This window comes from Elephas maximus, chromosome 2, assembly GCF_024166365.1.
Source record: "Elephas maximus indicus isolate mEleMax1 chromosome 2, mEleMax1 primary haplotype, whole genome shotgun sequence".
Lineage (NCBI taxonomy): Eukaryota > Metazoa > Chordata > Mammalia > Proboscidea > Elephantidae > Elephas > Elephas maximus.
The window spans coordinates 170,439,260-170,460,387 of NC_064820.1; the positions used below are offsets into that span (position 1 = coordinate 170,439,260).

Below are 21,128 nucleotides of genomic sequence, written 5' to 3' on the forward strand. Positions count from 1 at the left end.
GAGATGCTGATGAAGAGTGAGCTAATTATATCAGGTGGACACTTGAGATTGTGTTGGCAACTCTTGCCTGGAGGGGGGATGGGAGGATAGAGAGAGAGGGAAGCCGGCAAAATTGTCAAGAAAGGAGAGACTGAAAGGGCTGACTCAAGACGGGGAGAGTAAGTGGGAGTAGGGAGTGAGATGTATGTAAACTTATATGTGACAGACTGATTGGATTTGTAAACGTTCACTTGAAGCTTAATAAAAGTTATTATAAAAAAAAAAAAAAAAAAAACATGCTGCCAGAATTGGCCTGCAGGCCATAGTTTTGGCTGAGATAAAATTTCTACTTTAGACTGAGGGAGAGAGGCTCAGGAAAGACTTCTCTGAGGAGTCAACACTTAAGCTGGGCTGTGGAGGTATGGGAGCAGTGGTTAAGAGCTTGGCTTCTAACCAAAAGGCTGGCAGTTTGAATCCACCAGCTGCTCCTTGGAAACGCTATGGGGCAGCTCTGTGCAGTCCTATAAGGTCGCTATGAGTCGGAATCAACTCAACAGCCATGGGTTTGGGTTTCAGTGGTGCAGGTATGAGAAGAAGCCTTCCAGGTAGTCAGGTGAAGTATGTGTGTGCTGGGCAGAGAACTTGTTAGAAATGCAAATTCTCAGCAGGGGTTCAAACCCAACCGAACGGGTTGGAAGCCCTGGTTCCAGGGAATCAAATCCCAATCATTCATGAATGTGAACGTTTTAGGGCATACCTGAGTGGGCATAAGAGTCACCTGGAGGACTTGTTAAACCACAAATTGCTGAGTCCCCCCGTGAGAGCTTCAGATGCAGGAGGTCTGGGGTAAAGCAGAGAATTTGCGTGTCCAGTAAGCTCCCAAGTGGTGCTGACGCTGCTAGTCTATGACCACACTTTTAGAATCACTGTTTTAGAAGCTCAATAAGGGCATCCCTCTTCTCCACTTGAGTTTGTAACCAAGAAAGAGGCTTTATTTCTGCAAAATGGTTTAGGTGCCATCAAATGGGCTTGCTTACTCTCCCCTGAACTGAACTTACCCTCTCCTTGACAAAACTATAGATCTTTTATAGAGTGATCTCCAGAACATAATGTTATGAGAAAAAAACAAGGTAAGACAGTGTATATAGCATGCTACCACTTATTCAAGAAAACAGGAATAAGTATACATAGTTGCTTATACAGTATAACCTGCAAAAGCCAGAACCTGGGTAAGGTGGAAACCCATCAGAGAAGGAAAACTAAAATATTTTCCACCGATAGAGACCAATAGAAAAGTGATAAGACTGCACCCTGTCAAAGGTGGAAAACTTTTGAGACCTGGAAAAACAAGGCAGTCTCATCAAGTTCCACTTCTCACAGGTTTCACTGTACTAGAAAAAGAAAGGAAGAAAGCAATGGAAGGATAATTCATAAAATAAAATGGGTTCCTAGAGGGAAGAAAGGACTAGTGTGGAGGGGACAAGGTTAAAAGCCATAATTCTCTAAGGTATCTTGTTTTGTAGATTTGACCTTAGAACCATGTAAATACATAATTATAAAATAAGATTAAATCAGAATTCAAAAGTAAAAAGCAATCCTTAAAAAGCTAAATGAAATAAATGAGCCCAGCTGTGTATTGAGTTGATGGTATAACAATGCAGAGAGGAATTATTTCAAGTGGGTTTAAAACATAAAAATGTAACTATATACTCCTAACAACAGCACCCCTAATAAAATATACACTAAGGACAAAAAGAAATGAAGGATGAAAAAAAACATCTTAAACTGTTTTCTATAATCATATTGTTAGTAATAAATGGTATTGTTTTTCTGAAGCTATTATATATTGTTGTTTACCATCAAGTCGGTTGTGACTTGCAGTTTTTGTAGGATAAAGCAATTAATGTTAAGAACCAAGATTTTTAGTAAAAGAGATATATAAAACCAAACAAAAACATCACGAGAAAACTACAGACCAATATTCCTCATGAATATAAATACAGAAATCCACAACAAAAATACTAGTAAACCAAATCCAGCAACATATAAAAAGGATTCTGTTACCATTGCAAGGAATGGAAGGTTGGTTCAACATATGAACATCAATTAATATAATACACCATATTAATATATTCAAGGACAAAATCCACACGATGGTTTCAGACACAGAAAAAACATTTGACAAAAATCCAGTGCCTTTTCACGATAAAAACACTAAACACACAAGGAATTGAAGGGAACTTTCTCAACCTGACAAAAGCCATCTATGAAAAATCTACAACTAAACACAACTAAAAAGACCAAAAAGACAAGGGTACACTCTCTTACCACTTCTGTTCAACATTGTACTAGAGGTTTTAGCCAGGGCAATTAGGTAAGTAAAAAAGAAGGGGGAAAAAAAGGTATCCACATTGAAAAGGAAAAAGTAAACTATCTCTATGACACAAACACAAGAAAAAAATCCATTAGAACTAATAAATAAGTTCAACAAGATTACAGAATACAAGGTTAACATATAAAAATCAATTCTATTTCTATACACCAGCAATGAACAATCCCAAAAAGAGATGTTTAATAGACATATCTCCATAGAAGATATATAAGTGACCAATGAGAACATAAAAAGACACTCACCATCATTACTCACTAGGAAAATGCAAATCAGACCATAATGAGATACCACTTCATCCCCATAGGGTGGGTAGTCAAAATAGGGCAATATCAAGTGTTGGTAAGGATGTGGAAAAATTGGAACCCTCGTACACTGCTGGCGGGAATGTAAAATGGTACAGCTGCTTTGGAAAATAGTTTGGCAGTTTCCAAAATTCATCAACTAATGGCCATTTGGGTAATTTCCACTTCTTGGTTATTACGAATAATGCTGCGAAGAATATTTGTGTACAAGTTTTTGCGTGGACTTATGTTTTCAGTTTTCTTGGGTATACACCTAGATGTGGAATGATTAGGTCATAAGGTAAGTCTATGTTACCACGTACAATGTGGGGTAGGGGGCGGTGGATCTTTTATACACAGCCCTGTGCACTGTGTGTATGGGGCCGGAGGCAGGATTCCAGGGTGCCAAGTAGAAGAAAGTGTCCTGAAGTGACCGAGCTGTCCTCAGCTTTTGCTTTTCCCCTGAAGGTGGGAGAGGAAGTGGGATTTGCCATTAGTCGAACCGCATGCCAGAGTTCTCTTGGCAAGAGGGGAGCTGAACCTGTCCTCCCCCTCTCTCCTGTGTCTCCCTCTAGCTGCAACAGCAAACGCTACCTGGAGATGCTCCCCAACACAAGCATCATCATCCCCTTCCACAATGAGGGCTGGTCCTCCCTGCTCCGCACTGTGCACAGCGTGCTGAACCGCTCTCCGCCTGAGCTGATCGCTGAGATCGTGCTGGTGGACGACTTCAGTGATCGAGGTAGGACCCACCCCGAGGTAGCTTCCTGCCCCCACACACTCTGTTCAATGACTCTCCAAAGAGCTGCCAGGTTTTCGGTTCTCCTCCTCCCCTTTCCTCTCCACCATCAACTTAGGGGCCATGTGTTTGCTGAATACTTGCTGAGTGCCAGGCCACGGACCTTGCAGTGTACACACGGACCTTGCAGTGTACACACTGACCTTGCAGTGTACACACTGACCTTGCAGTGTACACAGATAACTTAATCCCCACAACCTATGAAGTAGGTTCCATTTTTATCCCATTTGCATCAATTTAGAAATACACTAAATTGTGAACTACGGAAAATTTGATAAGAGGAGCTCAAACAAATAAGGAATTTATTTGATGTCTTTTATATAACAAGAGATCCAGTACTAGAAGACTGTCGTCAAAGAACCAAGCTTCTCTCTTCTTCCTCCTCCATCTTCATGGCCACAAAATGGTTACAGTACCTCTGGAAAGCCTACCTTTCAGACAGGAAAAAGGGGAAGAGCAGAAGGCACAAAGCCTCGCCCATCAAAGTTTTGCCTTCTTATTCAGAAAAGACTCCCCAGAGAATTGTGGCCAGAGCTCTAACATCTGGCCACCCCTGCCTACAGGTGAGGCTGGGAATGTGAGTGTTTTGCTTTTTGGCCTCTTTAGTAGAGGTAGAAAAAGGAGATGTGGATTAGAGCCTGTGTCATGAGCCCACCTACAGCACCTGTCGTGCCATTTTACAGATGAGGAAACTGAGACTCAGAGAGGTTAAATGCCTTTGACCTGGTCTCACAGTTCTTTAGTGGTAGCACAATGACCAAACCATGTCTGTCTGGTCCCAAGCATGTGATCTTAACCACTGGAGTACACGGAAGAGTCTCTTAGCTGTGAGTTTTGCCCTGTGGAAAAAAATCTCAGTCTCGGGTTTAAAAGACATAGAGCAGGGGCCAAAAAAGGTATCTAAAAATTGTGCTTCAGCCAATGGTCTCAAGCATATTCTTTGCACCAAAGCTTTCACCGGTTGAAGCAAAATCAAGAGAAGTCCTTTCCTCTGCTTACCTTCTTTCACAGGCACTAAGAAGCAGCAAAGAGAGGGAGTCTGTGTGCACTCCAGAATAATTAAAGCTGACAGTTTTAGCAGCAACCCACCTGCCTGTTGCCCTGTTTTAATAGTACATTCTTAATTACATGCCCTCAGTACAGAGGTCTCAGTGTATGTGTGTGTGTGTACACGTACTTATACATACATACACATTTAACTCAGTTCTTGCTACCTCTATGAAGTCTTCCCTGACCCTTGATATACATACATACTCCAGCACCCTTTACTTTTCCTTCCTAATGCTTAGCACAGATGAAATTAAAATACTTACTTGTGTAAATACTGGTTCATTGTGTGTGTCTCCTCTACTAGACTGTGAGTTCCAAGAGCAGAGAGTACATCTGTCTTATTAACCACTGATTCCCAGCTCCTCCTTCTCCTTCCAGGTGCCATCAAGTCACCTGTGACTCATGGTGACCCCATGTGTGTCAGGATAGAATTTTCAATGGTGCATTTTTTGGAAGTATATCACCAAGGCCTTTCTTCCGAGGTACTTCTGGGTAGACTCCAACCTCCAGCTTTTCGGTTAGCAGCCGAATGGTTTAACTGTTTCCTTTTGCACCACTCAAGAGCTCCTTTAGGCAGATAGTAGGTGCTAGTATGACATGTCTGTCTGTCTGCACTGCACATGCAGACAGGCTGTGCCTCAAACTTTCAGGCAGCCATAAGACTGCTAGGAATGAGGCAGGTACATCCACTGGCATCAACCATTCCGTGGATCCTATGTTCATCTGTGATAGAGCCAGACACACAGAACATTTGCACAGTCTTGGCAAAGCGAAAGCCATTATTATTATTTATAGCAAACAGTAAACGGTAACAACAGATTCTCAAAGGAGAACTGCTTACCTTTCCCCAATTTACCCATGCCCATTCTTATATCACTGGGCAGGCACTCTGTGGTTCAGGTCAGGTGCTGTCTTCATGTCACCACTGCCTCTGGCTGCAGTCTCACAACCCAGGCCTGCACATCCCGAGGGCCCATGTGGCTCCTGCCCTCTGCCCAGGGGTTGCAGGGAGGCATGCAGCCCCTGAACAGGGTACGCCAGACTTCTGCCCTGCTTGGACAAGTGTTACAGTTCTTTCAGCTCTGCTAGGCTTGCCCAGAGGCACCCAGTTCTGCCAGCAAGCCTCCTGCCTAAAGGTGCTCAACCCTCTCTCTTTGGGCCAGCAAGCCCACCACAGCCATCTCTCTCCATCTTCAGTATAATAACTCTCTCTTCTGGGTTTAGGAGGTTCTCAGTACAGGGACCCCAGGTCCAAAGGATGCACTCTACTCCAGACTCTTTTTTTTTTAATATATTTTTTTTATTGTGCTTTAAGTGAAAGTTTACAAATCAAGTCAGTCCCTCACACACAAAGATTTATATACGCCTTGCTATATACACCTAGTTGCTCTCCCCCTACTGAGACAGCACACTCCTTCTCTCCATCCTGTATTCCTGTGTCCATTCAGCCAGATTCTGTCCCCCTCTGCCTTCTCATCTCCCCTCCAGACAGGAGCAGCCCACACAGTCTCATGTGTCTACTTGAGCCATAAGCTTACTCCTCACCAGTATCATTTTCTATCTTATAGTCCAGTCCAATCTCTGTCTGAAGAGTTGTCTTTGGGAATGGTTCCAGTCTTGGGCTAACAGAAGGTCTGGGGACCATGACCTCTGGGGTCATTCTAATCTCAGTCAGACCATTAAGTCTGGTCTTTTTACAAGAATTTGAGGTCTGCATCCCACTGCTCTCCTGCTCCATCAGGGATTCTCTGTTGTATTCCCTGTAATGGCAGTCATTGGTTGTAGCTGGGCACCATCTAGGTCTTCTGGTCTCAGGCTGATGTCGTCTCTGATTTATGTGGCCCTTTCTGTCTCTTGGGCTCATGATTACCTTGTGTCTTTGGTGTTCTTCGTTCTCCTTTGCTCCAGGTAGGTTGAGACCAATTGATGCATCTTAGATGACCACTTGCTAGCGTTTAAGATCCCAGACACCACTCACCAAAGTGGGATACAGAATGTTTTCTTAATAAATTTTATCATGCCAGTTGAGCTAGATGTCCCCTGAACCCATGGTCCCCAGACCCCTGCCCCTGCTACTCTGGCATTTGAAGCGTTCGGTTTATTCAGGAAACTTCTTTGCTTTTGTTTTAGTCCAGTTGTGCTGACCTCTCCTGTATTGTGTGTTGTCTTTCCCTTCACCTAAAATAGTCTTTGTTTACTATCTAATTAGTGAATACCCCTCCCCCTCCCTCCCCACTCTTGTAACCATCAAAGAATATATTCTCTGTTTAAACTATTTCTTGAGTTCTTATAATAGTGGTCGCATACAGTATTTGTCCTTTCACAAATGTCTAATTTCACTCAGCGTGATGCCTTCCAGGTTTCTCCATGTTATTATGAAATGTTTCACAGAGTCATCATTGTTCTTTATTGATGGGTACTATTCCACTGTGTGAGTATACCATAATTTATTTATCCATTCATCTGTTGATGGGCTCCTTGGATGCTTCCATCTTTTTGCTATTGTAAACAGTGCTGCAGTGAACATGGGTGTGCATATATCTGTTCGTATAAAGGCTCTTATTTCTCTAGGATATATTCCAAGGAGTGGGATTGCTGGGTCATATGGTACTTCTAACTTTTTAAGGAGGTGTCAAATCAATTTCCAAAGTGGTTGTACTGTTTTACATTCCCACCAGCAGTGTATAAGTGTTCTAGTCTCTCCACAACCTCTCCAACATTTATTATTTTGTGTCTTTTGGATTAATGCCAGCCTTGTTGGAGCGAGATGGAATTTCATTGTAGTTTTGATTTGCATTTTTCTAATGGCTAATGATCATGAGCATTTCCTCATGTATCTGTTAGCGACCTGAATGTCTTCTTTAATGAAGTGTCTGTTCATATCCTTTGCCCATTTTTAGTTGGGTTATTTGTCTTTTTGTTGTTGAGTTTTTGCAGTATCATGTAGATTTTAGAGATCAGATGCAGATTGGAAGTGTCATAGCTAAAAACTTTTTCCCAGTGTATAGGTAATCTTTTACTCTTTTGCTGAAGTCTCTGGATGAGTCCAGACTCTTCTTCATGGCAGTGAGATGTTTGTGGGATTGGCCTTTATATAAGCCTAGCAGGATGGCAAAACCAACCAATCCCCTAGCTGGGCCACAAGGGGCTCAATCCTACTGGGTGGGTTTCCAAGCCACTATGGCACTGGGTCGGTCATTTGCATAGTAAATCGACCAATCTCTTGCAAGATTGTGGCCCAGCCAATCATTTTGTGGGAGTTACAAGACCATGGTTAGAAAAGCCATATAAAAGTGTTTCCTTGCACCATAGTGCGTAATACATGCTTGATAAATGAACCAATCAGAGCTCATTTCCTCTGCTCCCTTAGTACTCTGGCCATGGTTACAGTAGCATCTGACACATTATATTAGTTTATGTCCATGAAGTGAGGTGTGACCCCACTGATGGCAGGGGTTGTCTCTGTAGCATGGTTCTAGTTATGTATTTGATCCTTACCCTAGTAAGCTGGTCACATACTAGCTCTGTGACTTCGAGCCAGTCACTTAATTTGTCTGTGCTTCAGTTCCCTCATTTGTAAAGTGGAATTACAGTAGCACCTACCGCTGAGGTGGCTGTGACTATTAAATGAGTGAACATATGTAGAGTATGTAGAGTGCTCAAGACTATAACCGGCATATAATAAACATTATAAATATTTAAACTGTTGTATATTGGGAGGGGCATCAATGTTTGTTTATGCCTGGTTTGCAGGAAGAGGGAGGCAGGGATGAATGTACAGCCTTGGGGGGATACAGGTGCAGTCTCCCCCTTTCTGTGGGTGGGAGGGCTTTGCAGATGGTGAAGCACTAAACAAATGTGCTCTTGTCTCATCCTCAACCTAAATGATCTCTTCATCCCTTCACCCTTCCCTTTTAGCTGCCACCATTTAGGGAAGAATTTCAATGTGCCAGGCCCATCATTTATCCTTGACAACAACCTCTGAGGGAGGCCATACAGTCCCTAAATCTCAGACGAGGAGCCTGGGGCTAAGGGATTTGTCCTGGGTCACATAGCCAGTGAGTGACATGTTGAAAGCCACTTACCACCTGTAACTTACAAAAGCCAAGGATCCGTCTCTGCCACTGCCCGTTTCTCCCTTTCTCTGCTTTCCTTCCCCAATCTCCTCTCCAACCTCAACCTTCTCCCAGTTAGGACCTGTCACCCACATCCAAGGGCTTCCAGCCAGGCAATAGAAATGAAAAAAATGAGATTATCCAAGTGACAAATTGATTTCTATGTGCTATGCTGCAGCATAAGCAGCCTCTGCTCTGTAGGGGCACCCTCCCAAGTCCTCCCTTGGTATGGGCTACCTACTCTGAGCAGGTTCCCTGCTGTGTTCTTTCTTCGGGGCCTCAGAATTGAAGACTACTTACTCTCTCCCTCTTCCTCTATGTACCAGCTACAGCAGGCTCTTCTTTCTTTGTCCTTGAACACACCAAACACCTGCCACTGGGTCTTCACCATGGGGTCTTCATGTGCTGTTCTCTCTGCCTGAACATCCTCTTCCCAGCTCTTCACATGGCTGGCTCCTCTCGTATCATCTTCGCTTAGGCCCCCCACCACTGCCACTATTCACTATTCTCTGTGGAGTTTACATGGCTATTTGGTGACCTATTCATTGTCAGTCTTCAACACTAGACCATTTCTGGTCTAAATCTAGGTGCCTAATAAATGTGGAATTGGTGAATGAATGAATGATAGAGAGAAAGAAGGAGAGAGCAAGGAAATATATGGCAGCTACATTCACATATACACAAAACCATCACTAGCAACAGGGTCACCTTCAGCTGGTGAGCTAGATGTGACCGTGGAAGACACACAGCAGTTCCTGCCATGACAGGGACTGGCCTCCATCTTTGTGTTTCAGGCTCAGGTTCCCTGTAACCTGTGTTTCTGAAGCATCAGCTGCCTAGGGGTCCCTTAGCAGGATCCTTCTCTGAACATCACAGGACATTAGTCCTTCAGAGATAGAATAAACCAAGCATCCGTCAGATTAGAAACAAGTATTTCTCCTTGTTCAGTTAGAAGAGAATTTCGAGATCTTCTAGGCCAGTGGTTTGGAGCACCAGCACCCCCAGGGCGAGCCTCAGGGAGCTCTGTGAGGGGTGGGGAGAACCTCATAGGCAGGCTTGGCGTCTCTCCGATCATGGTCTATATTTGGTTTCTGAAATATTGTTTACTAGAATGAGCACCACTGCTTAGAACTGTGTGCCAACGACAGGCGTGACTCAGCCTGCTCGTTCTATAGATAGGAAGCCTGAGACCTGGACACATAGCAAGCTGGTTTGCAGAGGAGGGACAGGACCCCGTCACTGGGCTTCCATTGCACGTGTGTTCCTCCACACCTCAGCTGCCGAGAGCAGCATCCGCAGCGTGCATCTCTCCTTTCTGTTCCCAAGGGTGCCTCTCAATAAATTACCATTGTATTTAAGAGCAAACTTCTTATTAAAAAGAGCTCATTATCAAACATACCCAGGCCTGTACTTCAAATGCTTTGTACCTCTTATATCCCAGTTTCTTTAATGTTGTGTTCAGTGACAAAGATAAAAACATGACCCCAAAAGAAAAAAAAGAGTACAACAATCTCAACAAAGAACAGGATCAGTTTTACGAGACTGGCATTCTCCAACTGCATCCATTTCTCCAGAGAGCAAAACTATTAATCCAATGTATTGACATCCCCAAGCCCTAATGAGATAGAGAAGAGAACAAATACTGTCCCATTTCACAGAAGAGAATGAGAACTAAGACCCCAAGGATTGCTGCCCCTTTTTTTTTCACTAATCAAGCATGGAGCCCAGATAACTCTTACCTCACGCCCCTCAGCCTTGCAACTTAGCTGTCAGATTTTTGCAACATGGGTTTTTTTTCAGAAAGGCAGTCATTATTCTTGTTTCAAGAAGAAATTCTCAAGGCAGCTCTGAAAGAAAACTTACTCAGCAGTGATTGTTTTAAAAATGAGATTTGGGAAAAACAATTTCAGGATTATGGAGAGGCCTGTCTAAAGTATGGCAAATATGGGCCATTGTAAAAGATGGATTTCTCTGGGTCATGTTAGTGGAGGCAGTTCTCAGAGTTGAAATTCATAAATGCTAACTACAGGCTAGATTGGTACTGCTTAGCAGAAGGCATTTTCCTCTGAAATGAGCCCCCTCCAGCATCCTCAGGGCAACTAATTGTAATTCAGCTAAGGCTCGAGACCTGGATAGGAGACAAAATTGGAGCATATGAATTCTTGAAATAAGATCCAGAGCTTTGTGCAGGCAGCACCGGGAACTAGAGTGGAGGCAGGTGCTGACACCGGAATAATCCTGGCCCTGCTTACGAATTGAACACGGTGGAGTTTTCCAGGAGTCTCCAAAAGCTCTTTAAATGTGTGAGCTTTGCTTGAGGATTAGGAGGACGTGGAGGTGCTTTGTCACTTGTGGGAGAGGCAGATGGGGCACAGGCTGGCTGCCCTGCCTCCAGGTCGCACTGCCTAGATGCAATATTTTTAATAAAAAAACAGAAGAGTTCTTTGTTCATTTATTTCTTCCCATCCCCTTCCCCATTTTCAAACAGTGTTGGTTTTCTAGAAAACCAGCATATTAGGAAGGGTTATTGTCTTTGGATGGCCCATGGACTGCCTGGAATGATGAGATACAGAACTGAAAGGCTTTGGTGTGATTTCATTGACAGCACTTTCCCCAACTCAAAACAGGGAATTGCTCCCAACAGGAAGTTCTTAAACAGGTGTTCACAGAGCCGTTGATAAGTTGTTAGCAGTGATTGGTGCTTGGAGGAGCATGGGCATTGCTGGGCCCCTTAACTCACATGGTAGAGACCTTTTCGAGTGAGGCCAGGGTCAGAGCTTCTCTCCATTGACCTGTACTCTCACACCACCAGTCCTAGTGATGACTGACACCAAGGAAACCCATTTTGCCCTGTACCGCTTTGCATTCCAACAGACCACTCTTGACACTGCCCAGTAAGCGTGTACTCCTTTCTGCTACCACCTGTCTATCAGTTTATCATACTGTGGTGGCTTGCATGTTGCTCTGGTGCTAGAAGCTATGCCACCAGCACTTCAAACACCAGCAGGGTCACCCATGGTTTCAGCTGAACTTTCAGACTAAGATAGACTAAAGAGAAAATTAGCCACTGGAAACCTATGAACCACAAGGGAACAGTGTCCAACTTGCTGGCTTTGGACATGTCATCAGGAGGGATCAGTCGCTGGAGGAGGACACACACTTGGAGAAGTAGAGGCCTAGCGGGGGAGTCTCTTGGTGAGATGGGTTAGTGCAGTAGCTGCAACAATAGATAACGAACATGCCAGCAATCATAAGGATGATGCAGGACTGGGCAACATTTCACTCTGTTGTGCATAAGATCGCCATGAGTCAGAGCTGACTCGACAGCAGTTATCTGTTTATTTATCTATGCTCCTTTCTTGTCTTCTCTCCTGCACCATTAGTTTGCCTCCAACACCACCACAACTGTTGAAGGAACCATTCCCCACTTTGATTTATTTCTTGGGTTCTTTCACCTTTTTGGGTTTTGTGCTGCCTTTTTTTCCCCCTGTATGTTTGTCCTGATTTATCAGAGTAATTCATATTCATTTACTCAGCAATATTCACGAAATAACTCTGCTGGATGCTGCACTATATACTGGGGATATATGGAGAGTAAAACAGACTTCCTGGGAAGCTCACATCCAGCGCGGGGACAGACAGGTGAGGCACCATTCTAAGACCATAGAATACGGGCTACCCGGTGGAGGCCCAAGTGCTGTGGAGCACAGGGGAAGCAGGGAAGACTTCCTGGAGAAAATTCCAGCAAAGCTCAGTCCTAAGGGATAAGTAGATGTTCTTCCTTAGGTTGTGGGAGGGGAAGAATATTCCAGGCAGAGGGAACAGCATGAGCGCAGGTCGGGTGTCGAGGAAAAGACATGAAAAGTGCTACCCATAGTCTCATCATACCGAGGCAATCACTGCTAACATTTTGGCTTATTTCTTTCTTTCAATGCTATTTTATTTCCTTTTTTATACCTCCCCAATTCCCTTCCAATTCCATCTTCACTGAGGTAACTAATGTTAACACCCTGGTATGTATCATTCCAGGTCATTCTGCATAATCATACAAACATGTAGTAACAAAACCTCCATGAGGTCAACAAAACACGCCAATTGAGACTGGGAACCAGTCAAGGTTGCCCTTTATCACCACTCTTATTCAACGCTGTGCTGGAAGTCCTAGCCAGAGCAGTTAGGCTAGATAAAGAAATAAAGGGCATCCAGATTGGCAAGGAAGAAGTAAAAGTATCTCTATTTGCAGATGACATGATCTTATACACAGAAAATCCTAAGGAATCCTCCAGAAAATTACTGAAACTAATAGAAGAGTTCAGCAGAGCATCAGGATACAAGATAAACATACAAAAATCAGTTCGCTTCCTCTACAGCAACAAAAAGAGCATCGAAGAGGAAATCACCAAATCAATGCCATTTACAGTACCCCCAAGAAGATAAAATACTTAGGAATAAATCTTCCCAGAGATGTAAAAGACTTATACAAAGAAAACTACAGTACACTTCTGCAAGAAACCAAAAGAGACTTACATAAGTGGAAGAACATACCTTGCTCATGGATAGGAAGACTTAACACTATAAAAATGTCTATTCTACCAAAAGTGATCTGTACATTTAATGCAAAAAAAAAAAAAAAAATGCAATTCTGATCCAAATCCCAACGACATTCTTTAATGAGATGGAGAAACAAATCACCAACTTCATATGGAAGGGAAAGAGGCCCCAGATAAATAAGGCATTACTGAAAAAGAAGAACAAAGTAGGAGGCTTTACTTTACCTGATTTTAGAGCCTATTATACCATCACAGTAGTCAAAACAGCCTGGTACTGGTACAACAACAGATACATGGACCAATGGAACAGAAGTGAGAATCCAGACATAAATCCATCCACATATAAGCAGTACATATTTGACCAAGGCCCCAAAACCGTTAAATGGGGAAAAGACAGCCTTTTTAACAAATGTTGCTGGCATAACTGGATAACCATCTGCAAAAAAATGAAACAAGACCCATACCTCACTCCGTGCACAAAAACTAACTCAAAATGGATCAAAGACCTAAATATAAAATCTAAAACGATAAAGATCATGGAAGAAAAAATAGGGACAACGTCAGGAGCCCTAATACATGGCATAAACAGTATAGAAAACATTATAAAGAATGTAGAATAAAAACTAGATAACTGGGAGCTCCTAAAAATCAAACACCTATGCTCATCCAAAGACTTGACCTAAAGAGTAAAAAGACTACCTGCAGACTGGGAAAAAGTTTTTAGCTATGACATTTCCAATCAGCACCTGATCTCTAAAATCTACATGATACTGCAAAAACTCAACTGCAAAAAGACAAATAACCCGATTAAAAAATGGGCAAAAGATATGAATACACACTTCACTAAAGAAGACATTCAGGTAGCTAACAGATATATGAGGAAATGTTCACGATCACTAGCCATTAGAGAAATGCAGATCAAAACTACAATGAGATTTCATCTCACTCCAACAAGGCTGGCATTAATCAAAAAAACACAAAATAATAAACGTTGGAGAGGTTGTGGTGAGATTGGAACACTTACACACTGCTGGTGGGAATGTCAAATAGTACAACCACTTTGGAAATCGATTTGGTGCTTCCTTAAAAAGCTAGAAATAGAACTGTCATACGATCCAGCAATCCCACTCCTTGGAGTATATCCTAGAGAAATAAGAGCCTTTACACAAACAGATATATGCACACCCATGTTTATTGCAGCACTGTTTACAATAGCAAAAACATGGAAGCAACCAAGATGCCCATCAACGGATGAATGGATAAATAAATTATGGTATATTCACACAATGGAATACTACACATGGATAAAGACCAGTGAGGAATCTGTGAAACATTTCATAACATGGAGGAACCTGGAAGGCATTATGCTGAGTGAAATTAGTCAGTTACAAAAGGACAAATATTGTATAAGACCACTATTATAAGAACTTGAGAAATAGTTTAAACTGAGAAGAAAACATTCTTTTGTGGTTTCGAGAGGCGGGAGAAGGGAGGGTGGGAAAGGAGCATTCACTAATTAGATAGTAGATAAGAACTACTTTAGGTGAAGGAAAAGGCAGCACACAATACAGTGGAGGTCAGCACAATTGGACTAAACCAAAAGCAAAGAAGTTTCCTGAATAAACTGAATGCTTTCAAGGCCAGCGTAGCAGGGGCAGGGGTCTGGGGACCATGGTTTCAGGGGACATCTAAGTCAATTGGCATAATAAAATCTATTAAGTAAACATTCTGCATCCCACTTTGAAGAGTGGTGTCTGGGGTCTTAAACGCTAGCAAGCAGCCATCTAAGATGCATCAATTGGTCTCAACCCACCGGGATTAAAGGAGAATGAAGAATACCAAGGCACAAGGCAATTACAAGCCCAAGAGGCAGAAAGGGCCACATGAACCAGAGACTACCTCATCCTGAGACCAGAAGAACTAGATGGTGCCTGGCTACAACCGAGGACAGGGAACACAACAGAGAACCCCTTAGGGAGCAGGAGAGCAGTGGGATGCAGACCCCAAATTCTCATAAGACCAGTCTTAATGGTCTGACTGAGACTAGAAGGACCCCAGTGGTCACGGCCCCCAGACCTTCTGTTGGCCCAGGACAGGAACCATTCCCGAAGCCAACTCTTCAGACATGGATTGGACTGGACAATGGGTTGGAGAAGATGCTGGTGAGGAGTGAGCTTCTTGGATCAGGTGGACTCTTGATATTATGTTGGCATCTCCTGCCTGGAGGGGAGATGAGAGGGTGGAGGGGGTTAGAAGCTGGCAAAATGGACACGAAAAGAGAGAGTGGAGGGAGAGAGCAGGCTGTGTCATTAGGGGGAGAGTAATTGGGAGTGTGTAGGAAGGTATATATGTTTGTTTTTTTTTCTGAGAGATTGACTCGATTTGTAAACTTTCACTTAAAAAAAGCACAATAAAAATTATAAAAAAAAAATTGCCAAAATTAAACAGCTAGTTAGTGGTGAAACAAGGAGCCCGGGTGGTACAATGGTTAAGCACTCGGCTGCTAACTAAAAGGTTGACCGCTCAAACCCACCCAGTGGCTCCAAGGGAGAAAGACCTGGTGATCTCCTTCCATAAAGACATAGCCAAGAAAACCCTATGGGGCGGTTCTACTCTGTCACATGGGGTCACTACGAGTTGAAATTGATTTTACAGCACCCAACAGCAGCAGCAGTATTTCTTGAGCATTTGCTATGTGCCAACTGTACTCGCTCATCCGTCAGCAAACACTGTCATAGGTTCAGATGTGCACAATATGAAAACTACTGGACTTGTCCTCAAACCTCTTTTTTCTACTTTTAAAACATAATATGTTTATCCCGATTTTACAGATGAAAAAACCGAGACACAGAGAAGCCAAGCCGCCCATGTGTTCTCAGCTCAAAGACATAGAGCTTTGATTTAAAATCATCTTTACTCCTAATCTTTACCTTTTTTTTCTTTTTAATGAGATCATACTTATACATTATAACTTTTTTTTCCCAGTTAATGTATCACAGACATCTTTCAGGTCAGTGCAGAGCTAACTCATTTCTTTCTTAATAGCTAGTTAATATTCCGTAATGGAAATCTACATTTAGTCTCTTCATTTCACTTTATTCTTTATGTGGTGGACATCCAATCATATGTAACTTTATATCCTGGGTTTTTTTTCCACTTCACTTTCTCCAGTCATTTCCCCTCACCCATTATGAAATAACTAGCATGTCTCTCCTCTGAGTTAGTCATGACATAGGGACAGGAATCAAAGGAGACCAGAATATCAGCTGTATTGTTGGTGAGGCCTATCCAGAGAACACAACATGGATCTCTTTCTCCCACATTCCTCCTGAACTGACTGACCCAGGCTTCAGCTTAGGGGCCAAGGGCAGAGCTGTGCTGATGAGCATCCACAGGGAGGAGAAGATAGTGACTGTTATTAGAGCCTGCCCAGCTCTCCTCCCCAGAAGTGAAATATTATCTCCTCTGTGGAAGTAAGGAGCCTTGGTGGCACAGTGGTTAAAGTGCTCAGCTACTAACCAGAAGGTTGGCCGTTCAAACCCACCAGCTGCTCCACAGGAGAAAGGTGTGGCACTCTGCTTCCGTAAAGATTACAGCCTTGGAAACCCTATAGGGCAGTTCTACTCTGTCCTATAGGATTGCTATAAGTCAGAATTGATTCAGTGGCAGCTGGTTTGTTTTTTATTTTTCCTTTGGTGGCACAAGGGTTAAGTGAGCGGCAGCTTACCAAAAGGTTGGCAGTTCGAACCCACCCAGCGACTCTGAGGAAGAAAGACCTGGCGATCTACTTCCATAAAAATCACAGCCACGAAAACCCTATGTGGCAGTTCTACTCTGTCACCTGGGGTCTCTATGAGTCGGTGTCTTAGTCATCTAGTGCTGCCATAACAGAAATACCACAAGTGGATGTCTCTAACAAAGAGAAATTTATTTTCTCACAGTCTAGTAGGTTACGAGTCCAAATTCAGGGCGTTGGCTCCAGGGGAAGCCTTTCTCTCTCTGTCGGCTCTGGAGGAAGGTCCTTGTCCTCAATCTTCCCATGGTCGAGGAGCTTCTCAGGGGCAGGGACCCCAGGTCCAAAGGACATGCTCTGCTCCTGGTGCTGCTTTCTTGTTGGTATAAGGTCCCCAACTCTCTGCTTGCTTCTCTTTCCTTTTATATCTCAAGAGATAAAAGGTGGTGCAGGCCATACCCCAGGGAAACTCCCTTTACCTTGGATCAGGGAGGTGACCAGAGTAAGGGTAGTGTTACAATCCCACCCTAATCCTCTTAACATAAAATTACAATCACAAAATGAAGGACAACCACACAAAACTGGGAATCCTGGCCTAACTAAGTGGATAACATATTTTTGAGGGGACGTAATTCAATCCATGACAGTCGGAATCAACTCAGTGGCACCTAACAACAAAAAAAAGCAACATGGAAATGTGAAGCAGAAGTGGTTCTGTCTGAGAGATGACAAAACTGAGGCTCTGAGAGATAGGTGGTCAGTGGCCTGAACTGCTTGCCTGCCCTTAGAATAGCCAGCCCCTGGCTGATAATCACATCTGACAGGAGGGGTTGGTCATCCCTACAATGAGTGCTGTAACCTGAAGAACTCTGGATCTTAAGTGTCAGTCTCCAGGGTGTCTTACCACTAAGAAAATCCTCAGGCTTTCTTGGTTCTCTTCTCCTTTAATATCTTTAACATCCTAAACACTTCTCTCTCGGACTCCAAAAGGGAGAACTGCTAGAAGATTAAAGCTGTTACAGAATATCAATTAGTTTATAATGAGGGAAATCTATAAACCTTTTGGTGGATATCTGGCAGGAACACAGGATGTAGGAGTCGATAAATTTATGGAATATTTTGTGCATCTGTAGAAAAAAAAGGGATTTTGTGAATCAAACACTATAAATGATTTACCAGGATAGCAAAAGAAAAAAAAAAAAAAAGTCAAATAAATCGCTCAGATTGCATCTGAAGCATCAAGAGCTCCAGTGTTTGGGAAAGAATCGTTTCTGTAGTAGAAAATAGCTGCATTATATTTCCAGAAAGGTGATGCTTCTATTGAGATGGGTGAGCCTTCTACATTTTAAAAACTTGGCACAGCAAGACTGTGCTGAATTGCTGATGTTCTCCTGTTTTTCTTGTGAGGATTAAAGTCTAACCTTTTCTACTGCTTTAGTGTTTCTTTAAAAACATAATGGGGGAAAGCAAAACCCAGTGGTGCATGTTATTGAAGGTCCTTGGAAAGGCCCCCAAGGAGAGTACCACAGAACTGCCCCCCTCTGTCATAGTCTGTCTTTAGAAAGCTCCTGGGCCCTTCTGCTGGCTTAGTCTAACATGAATTGCTATTTACTCAGAGTCTAGAGGGAGATGAGATTTGAAGCTGAAATACAAGTAAGAGGTTCCTTAGGTACCTAACCTGGTAGAGCGCAAACCAGCCAAGTCCTAGTCACATCATTCTCATTTAGCTCAATAATTGGGGAACTGTGAAAGGGCAGGTTCTGCCTGCATTTCGGACAGGAATAGGCAATAATAGCAGTAATAATAATGCTTAAAACCAAACCCATTGCCATCAAGTCAGCTCTGACTCCTAGAAAACCTAAAAGGACAGAGTGGGACTGCCTCATAGGGTTTCCAAGGAGCACCTGGTGGATTTGAACTGCCAACCTTTTGGTTAGCAGCTGTAGCTCTTAACCAGTACACCACCAGGCTTTCCATAATAATGCTAAGTAGCATCTATATAGCACTTATTATATGCCAGATACAGTTGTAAGTAATGTAAATATATCTACATCTGTGGAAAGAGACGATGGAAAAGCTCAATATCATCAGTCAGAACAAGGCCAGGGGCCGACTGTGGAACAGACCATCAATTGCTCATATGCAAGTTCAAGCTGAAACTGAAGAAAATCAGAGCAAGTCCACGAGAGCCAAAATATGACCTTGAGTATATCCCACCTGAATTTAGAGACCATCTCAAGAATAGATTTGATGCATTGAACACTAATCACCGAAAACCAGACGAGTTGTAGAATGACATCAAGGACATCATCCGTGAAGAAAGCAAGAGGCCACTGAAAAGACAGGAGAGAAAGAAAAGATGGATGTCAGAGGAGACTCTGAAACTTGCTCTTGAGCATCAAGCAGCTAAAGCAAAAGGAAGAATTGATGAAGTAAAAGAACTGAACAAATTTCAAAGGGCCTCTGGAGAAGACAAAGTAAAGTATTATAATGACATGTGCTAAAGAGCTGGAGATGGAAAACCAAAAGGGAAGAACACGCTAGGCGTTTCTCAAGCAGAAAGAACTGAAGAAAAAATTCAAGCTTCGAGTTGCAATAGTGAAGAATTCCATGGGGAAAATATTAAACGACGCAGGAAGCATCAAAAGAAGATGGAAGGAATACACAGAGTCATTATACCAAAAAGAATTAGTCGATATTCAACCATTTCAAGAGGTGGCATATGATCAGGAACCAATGGTACTGAAGGAAGAAGTCCAAGCTGCTCTGAAGGCATTGGCGAAAAACAAGGTTCTAGGAATTGATGGAATATCAGTTGAGATGTTTCAACAAACAGATGCAGCTCTGGAGGTGCTCACTCGTCTATGCCAAGAAATATGGAAGACAGCTTCCTGGCCAACTGACTGGAAGAGATCCATATTTATGCCTATTCCTAAGAAAGGTGATCCAACCGAATGTGGAAATTATAGAACAATATCATTAATATGACACGCAAGCAAAATTTTGCTGAAGATCATTCAAAAACGTCTGCAGCAGTGTATCGACAGGGAACTGCCAGAAATTCAGGCTGGATTCAGAAGAGGACATGGAACCAGGGATATCATTGCTGATGTCAGATGGATCCTGGCTGAAAGCAGAGAATACCAGAAGGATGTTTACCTGTGTTTTATTGACTATGCAAAAGCATTTGACTGTGTGGATCATAACAAACTATGGATAATGCTGCGAAGAATGGGAATTCCAGAACACTTAATTGTGCTCTTGAGGAACCTTTACATAGATCAAGAGGCAGTTGTTTGGCCAGAACAAGGGGATGCTGATTGGTTTAAAGTCAGGAAAGGTGTGTGTCAGGGTTGTATTCTTTCACCATACCTATTTAATCTTTATGCTGAGCAAATAATCCAAGAAGCTGGACTATAAGAAGAAGAACGGGGGATCAGGATTGGAAGAAGACTCATTAACAACCTGCATTATGCAGATGACACAACCTTTCTTGCTGAAAGTGAAGAGGACTTGAAACACTTGCTAATGAAGATCAAAGACCACAGCCTTCAGTATGGATTACACCTCAACATAAAGAAAACAAAAATCCTCACAACTGGACCAATGAGCAACATCATGATAAACAGAGAAAAGATTGAAGTTGTCAAGGATTTCATTTTACTTGGATCCACAATCAACAGCCATGGAAGCAGCAGTCAAGAAATCAAAAGACGCGTTGCATTGGGCAAATCTGCTGCAAAGGACCTCTTCAAAGTGTTGAAGAGCAAAGATGTGACCCTGAAGACCAAGGTGTACCTGACCCAAGCCATGGTATTTTCAATCACATCATATGCATGTGAAAGCTGGACAATGAATAAGGAAGACCGAAGAAGAGTTGACGCCTTTGAATTGTGGTGTTGGCAAAGAATATTGAATATACCATGGACTGCCAAAAGAACGGACAAACCTGTCTTGGAAGAAGTGCGGTCAGAATGCTCTTTAGAGGCAAGGATGGCGAGACTGCGGCTTACATTACATACTTTGGACGTGTTGTCAGGAGGGATCAGTCCCTGGAGAAGGTCATCATGCTTGGCAGAGTACAGGGTCAGCGGAAAAGAGGAAGACCCTCAACGAGGTGGATTGACACAGTGGCTGCAACAATGAGCTCAAGCATAACGATTGTAAGGATGGCACAGGACCAGGCAGTGTTTCGATCTGTTGTGCATAGGGTCGCTATGAGTCAGAAC

At 42.9% G+C, this 21,128-nt stretch overlaps 1 protein-coding gene across 2 annotated transcripts in view; it reads left to right on the forward strand.

The window, feature by feature from the left end:
• The window catches only part of GALNT10 (polypeptide N-acetylgalactosaminyltransferase 10), a 277,219-nt gene that overhangs the window by 158,992 nt on the left and 97,099 nt on the right, over positions 1–21,128 (forward strand). For both annotated transcript variants that reach the window (XM_049874177.1, XM_049874178.1), the window contains one exon: positions 3,228–3,394. In XM_049874177.1, the coding sequence (XP_049730134.1) occupies positions 3,228–3,394 (167 nt within the window). The remainder of the gene's footprint in view (positions 1–3,227; positions 3,395–21,128) is intronic.